The sequence below is a fragment of the Gobio gobio genome (genome assembly GCF_949357685.1).
Source record: "Gobio gobio genome assembly, chromosome: 10".
NCBI classification, from domain to species: Eukaryota; Metazoa; Chordata; class Actinopteri; order Cypriniformes; family Gobionidae; genus Gobio; species Gobio gobio.
The window spans coordinates 55,203,330-55,216,787 of NC_137116.1; the positions used below are offsets into that span (position 1 = coordinate 55,203,330).

Below are 13,458 nucleotides of genomic sequence, written 5' to 3' on the forward strand. Positions count from 1 at the left end.
TACAGACAGGATTATTTTCTTCAGATCTCTCTTTAATAGACTCAGAGGGTTCTGAAGGGATTCAGACCCTGAGCATCTAAATCAGAAATGTTCTGCATTCCACTGCGAGCCGCATCACCATCAAAAGCATTTGGACACTTAAGACACACTTAAAAATGTCTTAGAAAAATGACAAAATATCACAGCAAGTGTCAATTCAAACAGTGTTGGTTTTAAAAAAAACGAATAAAAGGACAAATAAAACAAAATTTGTGATAATTTTTTTAATTAACCACAACTAACATTTCTCCGTCTTGTAGGCCTAACGAAACGTACCAACACTATTAGCCAAAGCTGGTGTGGAAACAGTGAATAGACACGTCTGGGGAGTTATCAAAATATAATATCCCAGTGAAATATTGAGTAATCGCTGAACTAATAACCCCATGCCTGGAAAGATCTACATTTGCTTTGCCAGTAACAGAGAAAGGAGGAGATGCTGAATTTGCACGAATGTAGAACCAATCATATTCAAGAAAAATGACGTGATGATGATGAGCAATATGTCATGCTATCTTTACTGTGCAACAGTGTGTACATATCCTGTAAACCGCTGTATTCTCTGTGACTGACACGAGGCGATTGATTAAAGCATATTCAAAGGCAAGTGTTTTTTCATAGTTTCAGCAGCATATCCATGTTATTTAAAGGGTGTGTTAGTGATATGAGCCTATGGGCGGGTGAACATTGCGCGTACACTCTGATTATTACACACACACACACTGATTATTACACACACAGGGACGCGCAGCAGCGTGCACACACACACACACACACACTCTGATTATTACACACACAGGGACGCGCAGCTGTGCACACACACACACAGATTATTACACACACAGGGACACGCAGCAGCACGCACACACACAAAAAAACACACACACACTCTGATTATTACACACACAGGGACGCGCAGCACACACACAAACACACACACTCTTATTAGTACTAGACACAAAAGGGGGCGCAGCAGCACACACACACACACACACACTGATTATTACACACACAGGGACGCGCAGCAGCGCACACACACACACACACACTGATTATTACACACACAGGGACGCGCAGCAGCGCACACACACACACAGATTATTACACACACAGGGACACGCAGCAGCACGCACACACACAAACAAACACACACACACACACTCTGATTATTACACACACAGGGACGCGCAGCAGCGCGCACACACACACACACACACACACACAGATTATTACTGCATTTCGTTGCCTTGTACACTGCATTTCGTTGCCTTGTACTTGTACTTGTGTAATGACAATAAAGTTGAATCTAATCTAATCTAATCTAATCTATTACACACACAGGGACACGCAGCAGCACACACACAAACAAACACACACACACTCTGATTATTACACACACAGGGACGCGCAGCAGCGCACACACACACACACACACACAGATTATTACACACACAGGGACACGCAGCAGCACGCACACACACACACACACACACACACACACACTCTTATTATTTCACACAAAGGGACGAGAAACATTGAAACAATCAGAAATGTGTTTTGCATTTGACATAAGTGGATCAAAACAGTGGCCAGTAACACACCTTGTGCTGTGCATATGTGAATAATAATGGTAAAAATACCCACAATTCTAAGCAAATAATCAGAATAATGAAAATTGCATGTAAACGTGAACATAAACTGCAATTCCTCTGATTTTTGGAAATAATCACATTATTGGTGCATGTAAACGTAGTCACTGTCACGTACTTTTAGGGTCAAAATAAAGTTCATCTACAGAGGATTTCTCATGACTGCTAGGGATTATTTCAGTCTAGGACACAATATCCTGTAGAGTTAATAAAGACCTCAGGGAACCTGTGTGTGTGTGTGTGTGTGTGTGCAACTAGTGAGGACCAGTTTGAGATTTAGAACATCGGAGTGAGAACAAAGAGTGAGGACGTCACTTTCCAAGAGCCCTTTAAAGGCCTGTTTGAGGGTCAAGACTTGGTTTTAGGTTATAGTTAAGAGATTGGGAATTGTGTGTGTGTGTGTGTGTGTGTGTGTGTGTGTGTGTGTGTGTGTGTGTGTGTGTGTGTGTGTGTGTGTGTGTGTGTGTGTGTGTGTGTGTGTGTGTGTGTGTGTGTGTGTGTGTGTGTGTGTGTGTGTGTGTGTGTGTGTGTTTTACCTGCCGCTCCAGGTATATAACGCTCTGGGTAGAGATCCGTCAGGAAGAGGCTGTTGATGAGGGTTGATTTACCAAGACCAGACTCTCCTAAGATAACAAATAACACCCAGTTAAAAGCACAGTGTGTGTGTGTGTGTGTGTGTGTGTGTGTGTGTGTGTGTCCGTCTGAATCCATGTCTGTGTTTATATGTCACACACCTACAACCATCAGTGTAAACTCAAAGCCTTTCTTCACAGACTTCCTGTGCACCTGATTGGGCAGGTTGGCAAATCCCACATATCCTGCAGCATCAGGAAACTAGAAACACACACCACATACATTTAATACATAAACATTTAATGCGTAAAGGTAAAGGGTGCTGATTGATTCAGCACCACATTGTAGTATAACAATAGTGAGCGCAGAAATAATAATAAATATAGCTGCAAGCAGCAACACCGGGGCCAAGCGCAACAGAAGCTAACAAGGAAGCAGCAGCAGACCAACTGAACAAATGACTGAAGACATTTGAAGCAAAAATGTTAAAACCCCACATTAAAACATTGAGTTGCATAGAGCCAATGTCATATTTTGTTTAATTATAGCGCCACAATCCTACCATTTTTTATGTGTCCTCGGAGTGAGCCCATACATGTGTGTCAATTTTGGTGAAAATATCTCATTTCGTTTTGGAGTTATAGACATTTATATGAAAAAACACGTAAAAAATGACTGACACCTGACTTTGATTGGATTTTACTGCCCCTTATTATCAATATTTTGACATTTGGGCATTAGCGTTCAGCTATCGACCTATGTTTCTGAACTTCTGACGCTGGTTTCGTCTCGATCGGACTAGTGGTTTTGAAGATATCAGCGAACGTTTTTTAAGCGCTAAATTACAACGCTGCACAAACCATACGCCGAAACCTGGCAAGTCTGGTATCGTTGGACTCGGCAAGGATTCAGGAGACAAAAAAAGTTACTCCCATGAAAATAAGTCACCCACACCAAAAGTTATAAGCATTTGAAAGAAAATTTCTCCACTAGGTGGCGCTGTTTTGAAACTTCTCAGGCTCCTTCAAGGCATCAAGCTGATGACCCATACAGATTTTGGTAACAATCCATTCATGTGTTCATAAAAAACAGCATTTTAGCACATAATTCAAAATGGCCGACAGCCAAAATGGCAAATATGGTCAAATTGGAGATCAGTCGACTCGGTATGCCGTCCTGAATCTAACGAGAGCACTTTTATCTCCGGATCAGTAGGTGGCGCTGTGCTGAAACGCTGCATGTTGCCTCAAGTCATGCTTGTGATGACATGTACCAAGTTTGGTCTGAATGCGATAAAGCGTTGCAGAGATATAGCCTTAAGTGTATTTTCGCTATCGCTACGTAAAATTTGTTCGCGCGTTTATCGAAAACGGTTTGACAAATCAACTTGAATTCCATAACTTTTTGTCAGCACCGCCTGAAGATGATCTGGTTCAATTTTTGTGAAAGCAAATCAGGATCAGGAGTTCGAAAAAGTAGGTTTTTCAGAAAATTTTCATGACGGAACCGTCTGTGCTTGGCCCCTAATTCCCCAAACACTCCCTCATCTTCTATTGGCCAATCAGACGGACAGTCCCACCCAATCTCCATCCCAGGCCGCTCAAACAACAGATCAATGTTTTGAAAGCATGACCGAGTCAAAGCAACTGTTTAGATCATTAAATGGAGACACTAAAACATGGAAGTATCCAAAAACAAGTCTTACCTTTCCTTTTTCTCCAGACTGCGACATGACGTTCCTGCTGACAACTAGACCAAGAAAAACACATTCATCAAAAAAGAGAAATAAAAGACAAATTCTAAACAAAACTCAAGGCTTCAGCGTCACATGATCTGCTCATTTATGATCATCAGTGTTGAGAAGTGCTTCATATTTTTGTGGGAATCTGTTTCTCAGGATTCTCATGAATACAAAGTTCAAAAGAACAGCATTTCTTTAAAAATAAAAATGTTTTATGACATTATACATGTCTTTACTGTCACTTCTGCTCAGTTTAATGCGTCCTTGCTGAATGGAAGACTGTTAATTGTAATTATATAAATTCACTGATGTCTCTTGAATCTTAAATGGAATCGATTGCCAATAAAATAATGCTTCACATTCCAGTCAAATTAAACGTTCACATTTCAATGGAAGCGCTCCATAAATCTGTAAACACACTCTAACGGATCTGCACAGGGCCGGGCTGATGATTCTGATGGGGAACACACTGTTCTGGAGAAGCTGGGAGTGTGTGTGAGTGTGTGTGAGTGTGTGTGTGTGTGAGTGTGTGTGAGTGTGTTAGACATGAAGAGGAGAGTGAGGGGTGACGACGGGGAGGGAACAATGCTGTTTATCTTTCATCTTCCTGGAAACGCTTTCCTACATTTCCACCACTCCCCATAAATGAGGGCTCACCCACACACACACACACACACACACACACTAAACCACCCAAAAACACTCAAGTGTGTTTTATGTGTTTCAGGTGAAAGTGTGTTTGTTCGTGAGGCTTCCCAGTGAAGGCCAAACAGCTGTTAATACTGACCGATCCAGTTTTTCATTTTTATGAGTGTTTCTACTCCCAAGACAAGAAAAATCAGCTCTGCATCACAGGAATACATTATATTGTAAATTGTAATAATATTTCACAATATTGCTATATTTTAGATCAGCCTTGGTGAGCGTTCTTTCAAAAACATTACAAAATCTACCAACTTAGTGTAGCCTCTGTGTTCACCCAAAATGTAATAAAAAATAAAATAAAAAAAAAACAACTTTATTCAACAGGTGATTGTCCACCTGGGCCTCAGACGTGAACTCATGACCAGTGTTGGGGAAAGATACTTTGAAAAGTAATGCATTACAATATTGCGTTACTCCCTTAAAAAGTAACTAAGTTACTAACTAAGTTACTTTTTCAGAAAAGTAATACGTTGCGTTACTTTTTCTCACCTGGGCTGGGCTTGTTTTTGTTTTGTTTTTTATAACAAAAAAGTAATATTTTTGTAAAGACCTCTTCATACCAAAATGTAAATAATAATCCCCAGGCTGAGGTAAAGATGCAGATTCCCTCATGAACACTAGAGGGCGCAGCTCTGGATAATGGAGAATAGGACGCAGGAGAAAAAAGTTTTACCAATAAAAACAAAAAATCTAGTAATTTTCCTCATCAAAGGTCAGCAGCAAGACATTGGTCAATTAAATATAAAGGTAGATTATGTATAAAAATAGTTGTTTTATTTAACATTTAATTATTGGAGAATTCTGATTTTGCATTTGACTGATTTTCTTCATTTTGAGGAGGACAGAATCTTTATTGTGCAAGTGAGATAAATAAATGCTCACATTTAGTCTAGAACTACAATAACCATCACACACACACACACACACACGCCTCTGCACTAACTCTCAACATGAGGACAGGAGAGCTGTCAGTCAAATTAATGTGAAAAGTAAAACTTTTTTGGAAAAGTAACTCAGAAATTTGTACATTTGAAAAGTAATTTGTTACTTTACTAGTTACCTGGAAAAAGTAATATTATTACGTAACTCAAGTTACTTGTAATGCGTTAAATAATGTTAAAGGGATAGTTCACCCAAAAATGAAAATTAGCCGATTATTTCCTCTCCCTCAAGTCATCCGAGGTGTGTGTGACATTCTTCTTTCAGACGAATAAAATCTGAGTTATATTACAAAAGTCCAGGCTAATCCAAGCATTAGAATTTGATTAAAAGTTGCTCTGTTTTTGAAGTCCATAAAAAGTGCATCTGTCCGTCATATAACTGCTCCAGCGGCTCTGGGGTGTTAATAAAGACCTTCTGAAGCGAATCCACGCGTTTGTGTAAGAAAAATATCCATATTTAAAACTTTATCAAGTAAACTTTCGGCCTCCGCCTTCTGTGGAAAAGTGTTGAATGTTGAAAGTGAAACTCCAGATGTGTTCGTGACGTCATGACGAGCCGACCTGAGCGTTAGTCTTTCCATCCGCAGGGGAACTTTCAACACTTTCTCCATAAATTGAACAGGGAAGACGAAAGAGTTTACTTGATAAAGTTATAAATATGGATATTTTTCTTACACAAACGTGTTGATTCGCTTCAGAAGGCCTTTATTAACACCCCAGAGCCGTGTGGAGCAGTTATATGATGGATAGATGCACTTTTTATGGACTTCAAAAACAGAGCAACTATTACTGCTATTATAATGCTTGGATTAGCCTGGACTTGTGCAATATAACTGAGATTTTATTCGTCTGAAAGAAGAATGTCACACACACCTCGGATGACTTGAGGGAGAGTAAATCATGGGCTCATTTTCATTTTTGGGTGAACTAACCCTTTAAGTGCCTATATTATACCCTTTACAAAGTCTTGATTTTGTTTTTTTGTGCTCTCCTAGAGCAGGTTTTCCTGCTGTAATGTTGATTATTCCTCATATTCTCCAGTGTTGCGGATCCTCTCTTCCCAGTGTTCAACGCTCTGTTTACTTCCTGTCTCTATGAAGCCCCTCCTTCTGAAAAGCACACTGTGCGCTGATTGGTCGGCAGGAGCAGTGTGTTGTGATTGGTCAAGCTCATAAGCCCTGCCCCCTCCATGTAATCTAATGGGACGTGAGACAAACTAAACAATCAAACTACACTTCAAAAATACATTTTTTTGCAAAGATGGTTTCTGTCATTTTAGGTTGTTTCTATCACGCTGATGTACGTTAAACTGTTAAACAAGTTTGGTTTTAATTCATTATTTGATGCTATAAAACAGGGATGTGACGTCAGGATTGACAGGTGTGATTGACAGGTGTGATTGACAGCTGTGATTGACAGGTGTGATTGACAGCTGTGATTGACAGCTGTGATTGACAGGTGTGATTGACAGGTGTGATTGACAGCTAAGTTGCCACTGAAGCGCAAAGTGACATTTTGGGGATTTTCGGGAGGAGATTAGAGCGTTAACTTTAATTTCTTCCTGTGACGTGTTGGTTCCCGGAAGAAAACTCAAGACTACAATGGAGGCGTTTGAGGAGTTCAGGAACACTGATATAACTCACATCGGAGGGACTTTGTAACTTTGAAGAGCTTTTTCATGCTCAAACATCAACACTACAAGATGATCAGGGGGCAAAGCATAATAGGACCCGTCATGCTGGGAAAGGTCATGGATATCTGAACATTTTACACAATGTTTAATCACACTTAGCTCAAACCACAGACCTCTTTTACACAAAACATGAAGAAGGCCATTACTGAGAAAGCCAAACAGCTGACGGATGGAGCTCTTCATTTTGATGATGATCATGAGTGTTTCCACTCCCAAAGCAGGAGAAATCAAGAGTCAAAGTGTTTCTCTGGAATGCATGGAAACTAATTTAGGATAAATGTCAGATTGTGGGCGTAACGGTGCTGCCTTTATAATGCAGGACGAGTCCCATATCACACACACACACACACACACACACTCTCTGGGAGGTCTTGTTATTGCTGGCTGGGAATTACAGGAAGGATAACCCGGTCTCAGATTAATAAAATGGCCTCATTATCGCCGCGGTGATTACAGAGAGCCGCTCCACGGGTGTATTTTGCATTAACGTCCAATAAACTCCAAAACCAAGAACAGATTTAAGAAACACACTGTCTTTCACCCTCGAACACAAGCAAAGGTGCTGACCCGATTAAGAGATTTACAATTTTTTACGATAAAATGGTTTTGAGGATCTTAACAGAATTCCTGATGGAGCTTAGCGGATCGTAAGCTCGTGAGACATGTGACTGAAACGCCACACATGTCAGAAAGCTGGGTTTGCTCATAATGGCCCTTGAGTTTATGAGCGAGACGTGCCGCCTCACGACCCCCGGGGTTATTCACATCACCTCTGAAGAAGAGCGTTTTGATGAATGCTTTTCAAGACAAAGGGCGGAACCGCTTTCAAACACCGACGGAAATAACACATCCATACGGGACAGGAATTGAGAGCGCGGGATGAGACGTGATAAAGACAGACAGAGGAGGGGGGAAAGGTTAGAGATGTAAATAAACAGAAGAAAAGTCCTTTGATGGCAGGGACATATAAAGCCATGAAGTATTTCTACTACAGACGAGTAAAAGCGTTTACTAGAAATACAGCGAGTTATCGGCCAGAGGTGTGTTTCGTTACACTTTAAAAAAAACTTAATTTTCCTTTTAAGTAAAATAAATTTCACATATGGAATTAAGTACTTAACTAAGTTAAGTAAAATTAACAAAGAAAAAATTTACTTTACCTTAAGTTGACTTGACTCAAAAAAGTGAGTAAACACATTGCCTTAAAAGTATTAAGTAATAAACTTAATGCGTAATTGAAAAAATTAAGTTGTGTGAACTTGACAATTCCACATAATTTTTAATGTTTATTTACTTCACTTTTTTGAGTTAAGTCAACTGAGCACTTTTTACACTGTACTTAGATTAAGTTTACTTTGCAAAAATGTAATTATATGATCAATAAGTCATGACAACATATGTTTTACATTGCTTTAACTCATATATATATACCGATCATATAAATATATCAATACATATTTTAAGTCAGTTTAATGCAATTTAAGTTGATTGTACTTAATGTAAGTCAGCAGTGCACATCTACACAATAGAAGTAATGTGGTACACACACACACACACACACACACACACACACACACACACACACACACACACACAGACAGAAACCACAATAATGCAAACACTCGATGGATCGTTTCTGAGTATGAATGTGTAATGTTGAGTACAGAGATTAGAGATGCACGATATATCCGATATATGCTCATTTTTAATGTTATTGTTATCGGCCCAATAAGAAAATGTGCCTGATATATTCATATAAAGCGATAAATAATGTATTATTTCCTTCGGCTGAGACACTGAGCACTCATGATGGGGTTGAACTGCTTGAAATATGATTGGAATCACTCATTAAAGTGCAAGATGTGTCATAAAGGCTACCTTAAATCATAACCTGAACATTATTATTGAGTGCTTGGGGCGTGGCGTTTAATGCGGAGACTTTGGTTTTTGTAATCAGACTCTCAAAAATTATATCAAAAGTTGGATTGAGATTTATCGGCCAATATATCGGTTATCGGCTTTTAATAAAGAATTATCGGTTATCGGCTTTCAAATATAAAGAACTATCAATTATCGGCCAAAACGTTCATATCAGTGCATCCCTACTCCAGATGTCCCAAAACAGCAACAAAAGCAAAGGTAAAAGAGTGTAAATACATCCGGAAAATGCAACTTTATTAAATATTCATGCCCCACTGCATGATGGGAACACTAGAATCAGAAAGTTAAGTAGCTTTTACTTATATTTATAACGTTGATATTTTCTTAAATTGAGTTTTAATGCTGCGTTCACACCAAACGTGAATAGAGCGTCGCGTCTACCGTGTCTAGTTTGACACTTGAACATTTTGAATGTGCGTGTATAAATCGAGCGTTTGAAGTGAAATAGACGCGCGTTCAAGGCGCTCCAGGAGAAATATGTCATAAAACACCACTCTGCCTCTTTTCATTTTCATTAAAGTAAGTTTGCAAAACTTAAATTATAGGTAATCAGTTACATAACAATTTTAAGTTAAGAAATTCAAAGTTTAAGTAGAACTGGCAGGTTTTTATACATGGTGGAAACGTGACTATCTATAACTAGCTAGTTCAGTAAATGCAAACTTGATGATTGGTAACACAATGCTTTGATAGCATTAGCGTAGCATAGTACGATTAACTGAAGTGTGTCAGTCCACCCACAGCCTCGTCAATGCAAATATAAATAAAACAATTCACAAGAAATAAAAATTCTATGCTGTTGACTTTCCATTCATCAAAGAATCCTGAAAAAAATGTATCACCGTTTCCACAACAATATGAAGCACTCAGTGTTGAATAGTTCAACACTGATAATAATCATAAATGCTCCGCATAAAACCTCCTAGGTGCCTAAAAATGTCCGGCCAAACCAGAATCCCAGAATCCCCTGCTACTTTATACCACAAGAAGTACTTCAGGATCAACTGACATGCACAATAACAATGAAAATGAACTTTAAAGTGAAAGAATTAACAGTCTATCATAATGAAGAGGTCATTTAGAGACTCATCTTTACTTGTCACATGTCTTGCCAAAAGCCCAAATCCTGCTTCATTATAAATTGGGGCTTTCCTTTCGGACCACTTCTATTTAGGTTCAGGGTTATTTTAACATAACACAAGCCAAAAGATATCATTTTGATGAATACAAGCTGTCTGAAGTTTTTTGTTCTTCACTAAAACAACATATGACTAAAAAATACACTCAAATACTGTCTTACCAACGCCCAGAAAACATGTTTAGCATCATCACTACATACAGCGCTTAATGCTCACACTAGGGATGGCGAAAACTAAACATTTTCTTGACCGAACACCGAGCCTCATTAGCCGGTTGAAACCGGTTAACCGATTAGTTTAAAATATGCTGCGCTATTTGAAATAACAGCCGCGAGCCGCGCATGCAATTTTGCAACTCTGTGGCATCTCTCTGCCGCTCTGCCTCCCGCTCTCTCACACACACACACACTCACACTCACACACTCACACACACTCACACACTCACACACTCACACACTCACACACTCACACACTCACACACTCACACACTCACACACACACACACTCACACACACTGTCCCGGCGCCGCCGCCTGCCTTCCACTCACGTCACTTTTTTAAAATCCCCTACAGCGCGAAACATGAGTCCCGCAAACGGGGCGCCGAGGAGCTTGTTTGTAATCGGAGGACAAATGGCTCCTTAGTTTCGAAATGGTTTGGGTACAAGGTGATCGCGTTGAAAATAAATGCATTTGTCTAGCGTTAGAAGCTCATTTGAAACATTGCTCGACTGTGACTTTACGTCGCTCGACTGTGACTTTACGTCGCTCGACTGTGACTTTACGTCTCTCTTCTGTGACTTTACGTCGCTCGACTGTGACTTTACGTCTCTCGACTGTGACTTTACGTCGCTCGACTGTGACTTTACGTCTCTCTTCTGTGACTTTACGTCTCTCTTCTGTGACTTTACGTCGCTCGACTGTGACTTTACGTCGCTCGACTGTGACTTTACGACTGTGACTTTACGTCGCTCGACTGTGACTTTACGTCGCTCGACTGTGACTTTACGTCTCTCTTCTGTGACTTTACGTCTCTCGACTGTGACTTTACGTCTCTCGACTGTGACTTTACGTCGCTCGACTCTGACTTTACGTCGCTCGACTGTGACTTTACGTCGCTCGACTGTTACTTTACGTCTCTCTTCTGTGACTTTACTTCGCTCGACTGTGACTTTACGTCTCTCTTCTGTGACTTTACGTCGCTCGACTGTGACTTTACGTCGCTCGACTGTGACTTTACGTCGCTCGACTGTGACTTTACGTCGCTCGACTGTGACTTTACGTCGCTCGACTGTGACTTTACGTCGCTCGACTGTGACTTTACGTCGCTCGACTGTGACTTTACGTCGCTCGACTGTGACTTTACGTCGCTCGACTGTGACTTTACGTCGCTCGACTGTGACTTTACGTCGCTCGACTGTGACTTTACGTCGCTCGACTGTGACTTTACGTCGCTCGACTGTGACTTTACGTCGCTCGACTCTGACTTTACGTCGCTCGACTCTGACTTTACGTTTCTCTTCTGTGACTTTACGTCGCTCGCTCGACTGTGACTTTACGTCGCTCGACTGTGACTTTACGTCTCTCTTCTGTGACTTTACGTCGCTCGACTGTGACTTTACGTCTCTCGACTGTGACTTTACGTCGCTCGACTGTGACTTTACGTCTCTCTTCTGTGACTTTACGTCGTTCGACTGTGACTTTACGTCTCTCTTCTGTGACTTTACGTCGCTCGACTGTGACTTTACGTCTCTCTTCTGTGACTTTGCGTCTCTCTTCTGTGACTTTACGTCGCTCGACTGTGACTTTACGTCGCTCGACTGTGACTTTACGTCTCTCTTCTGTGACTTTGCGTCTCTCTTCTGTGACTTTACGTCGCTCGACTGTGACTTTACGTCGCTCGACTGTGACTTTACGTCTCTCTTCTGTGACTTTGCGTCTCTCTTCTGTGACTTTACGTCGCTCGACTGTGACTTTACGTCGCTCGACTGTGACTTTACGTCTCTCGACTCTGACTTTACGTCGCTCGACTGTGACTTTACGTCGCTCGACTCTGACTTTACGTCTCTCGACTCTGACTTTACGTCGCTCGACTGTGACTTTACGTCGCTCGACTGTGACTTTACGTCGCTCGACTGTGACTTTACATCTCTCTTCTGTGACTTTACGTCGCTCGACTGTGACTTTACGTCGCTCGACTGTGACTTTACGTCTCTCGACTGTGACTTTACGTCGCTCGACTGTGACTTTACGTCGCTCGACTGTGACTTTGCGTCTCTCTTCTGTGACTTTGCGTCTCTCTTCTGTGACTTTACGTCGCTCGACTGTGACTTTACGTCGCTCGACTGTGACTTTACGTCGCTCGACTGTGACTTTACGTCTCTCGACTCTGACTTTACGTCTCTTTACGTCGCTCGACTGTGACTTTACGTCGCTCGACTGTGACTTTACGTCGCTCGACTGTGACTTTACGTCGCTCGACTGTGACTTTACGTCGCTCGACTGTGACTTTACGTCGCTCGACTGTGACTTTACGTCGCTCGACTGTGACTTTACGTCGCTCGACTGTGACTTTACGTCGCTCGACTGTGACTTTACGTCGCTCGACTGTGACTTTACGTCGCTCGACTGTGACTTTACGTCGCTCGACTGTGACTTTACGTCGCTCGACTCTGACTTTACGTCTCTCGACTCTGACTTTACGTCGCTCGACTGTGACTTCACGTCGCTCGACTGTGACTTTACGTCGCTCGACTGTGACTTTACATCACTCGACTGTGACTTTACGTCGCTCGACTGTGACTTTACGTCGCTCGACTGTGACTTTACATCTCTCTTCTGTGACTTTACGTCGCTCGACTGTGACTTTACGTCGCTCGACTGTGACTTTACGTCTCTCGACTGTGACTTTACGTCGCTCGACTGTGACTTTACGTCGCTCGACTGTGACTTTACGTCGCTCGACTGTGACTTTACGTCTCTCGACTGTGACTTTACGTCTCTCGACTGTGACTTTACGTCTCTCGACTGTGACTTTAC

The 13,458-nt window shown here is 41.3% G+C and overlaps 1 protein-coding gene across 2 annotated transcripts in view; it reads right to left on the reverse strand.

Annotated features, from left to right (window-relative positions):
- Positions 1–13,458, reverse strand: part of LOC307133247 (septin-2) — a 53,173-nt gene that overhangs the window by 36,111 nt on the left and 3,604 nt on the right. For both annotated transcript variants that reach the window (XM_079828170.1, XM_079828171.1), the window contains exons 2-4: positions 3,967–4,010; positions 2,423–2,522; positions 2,225–2,311 (exon numbers count right to left, since the gene is read on the reverse strand). In XM_079828170.1, coding sequence (XP_079684296.1) covers positions 2,225–2,311; positions 2,423–2,522; positions 3,967–3,993 — 214 coding nt within the window. In that variant the 5' untranslated portion in view covers positions 3,994–4,010. The remainder of the gene's footprint in view (positions 1–2,224; positions 2,312–2,422; positions 2,523–3,966; positions 4,011–13,458) is intronic.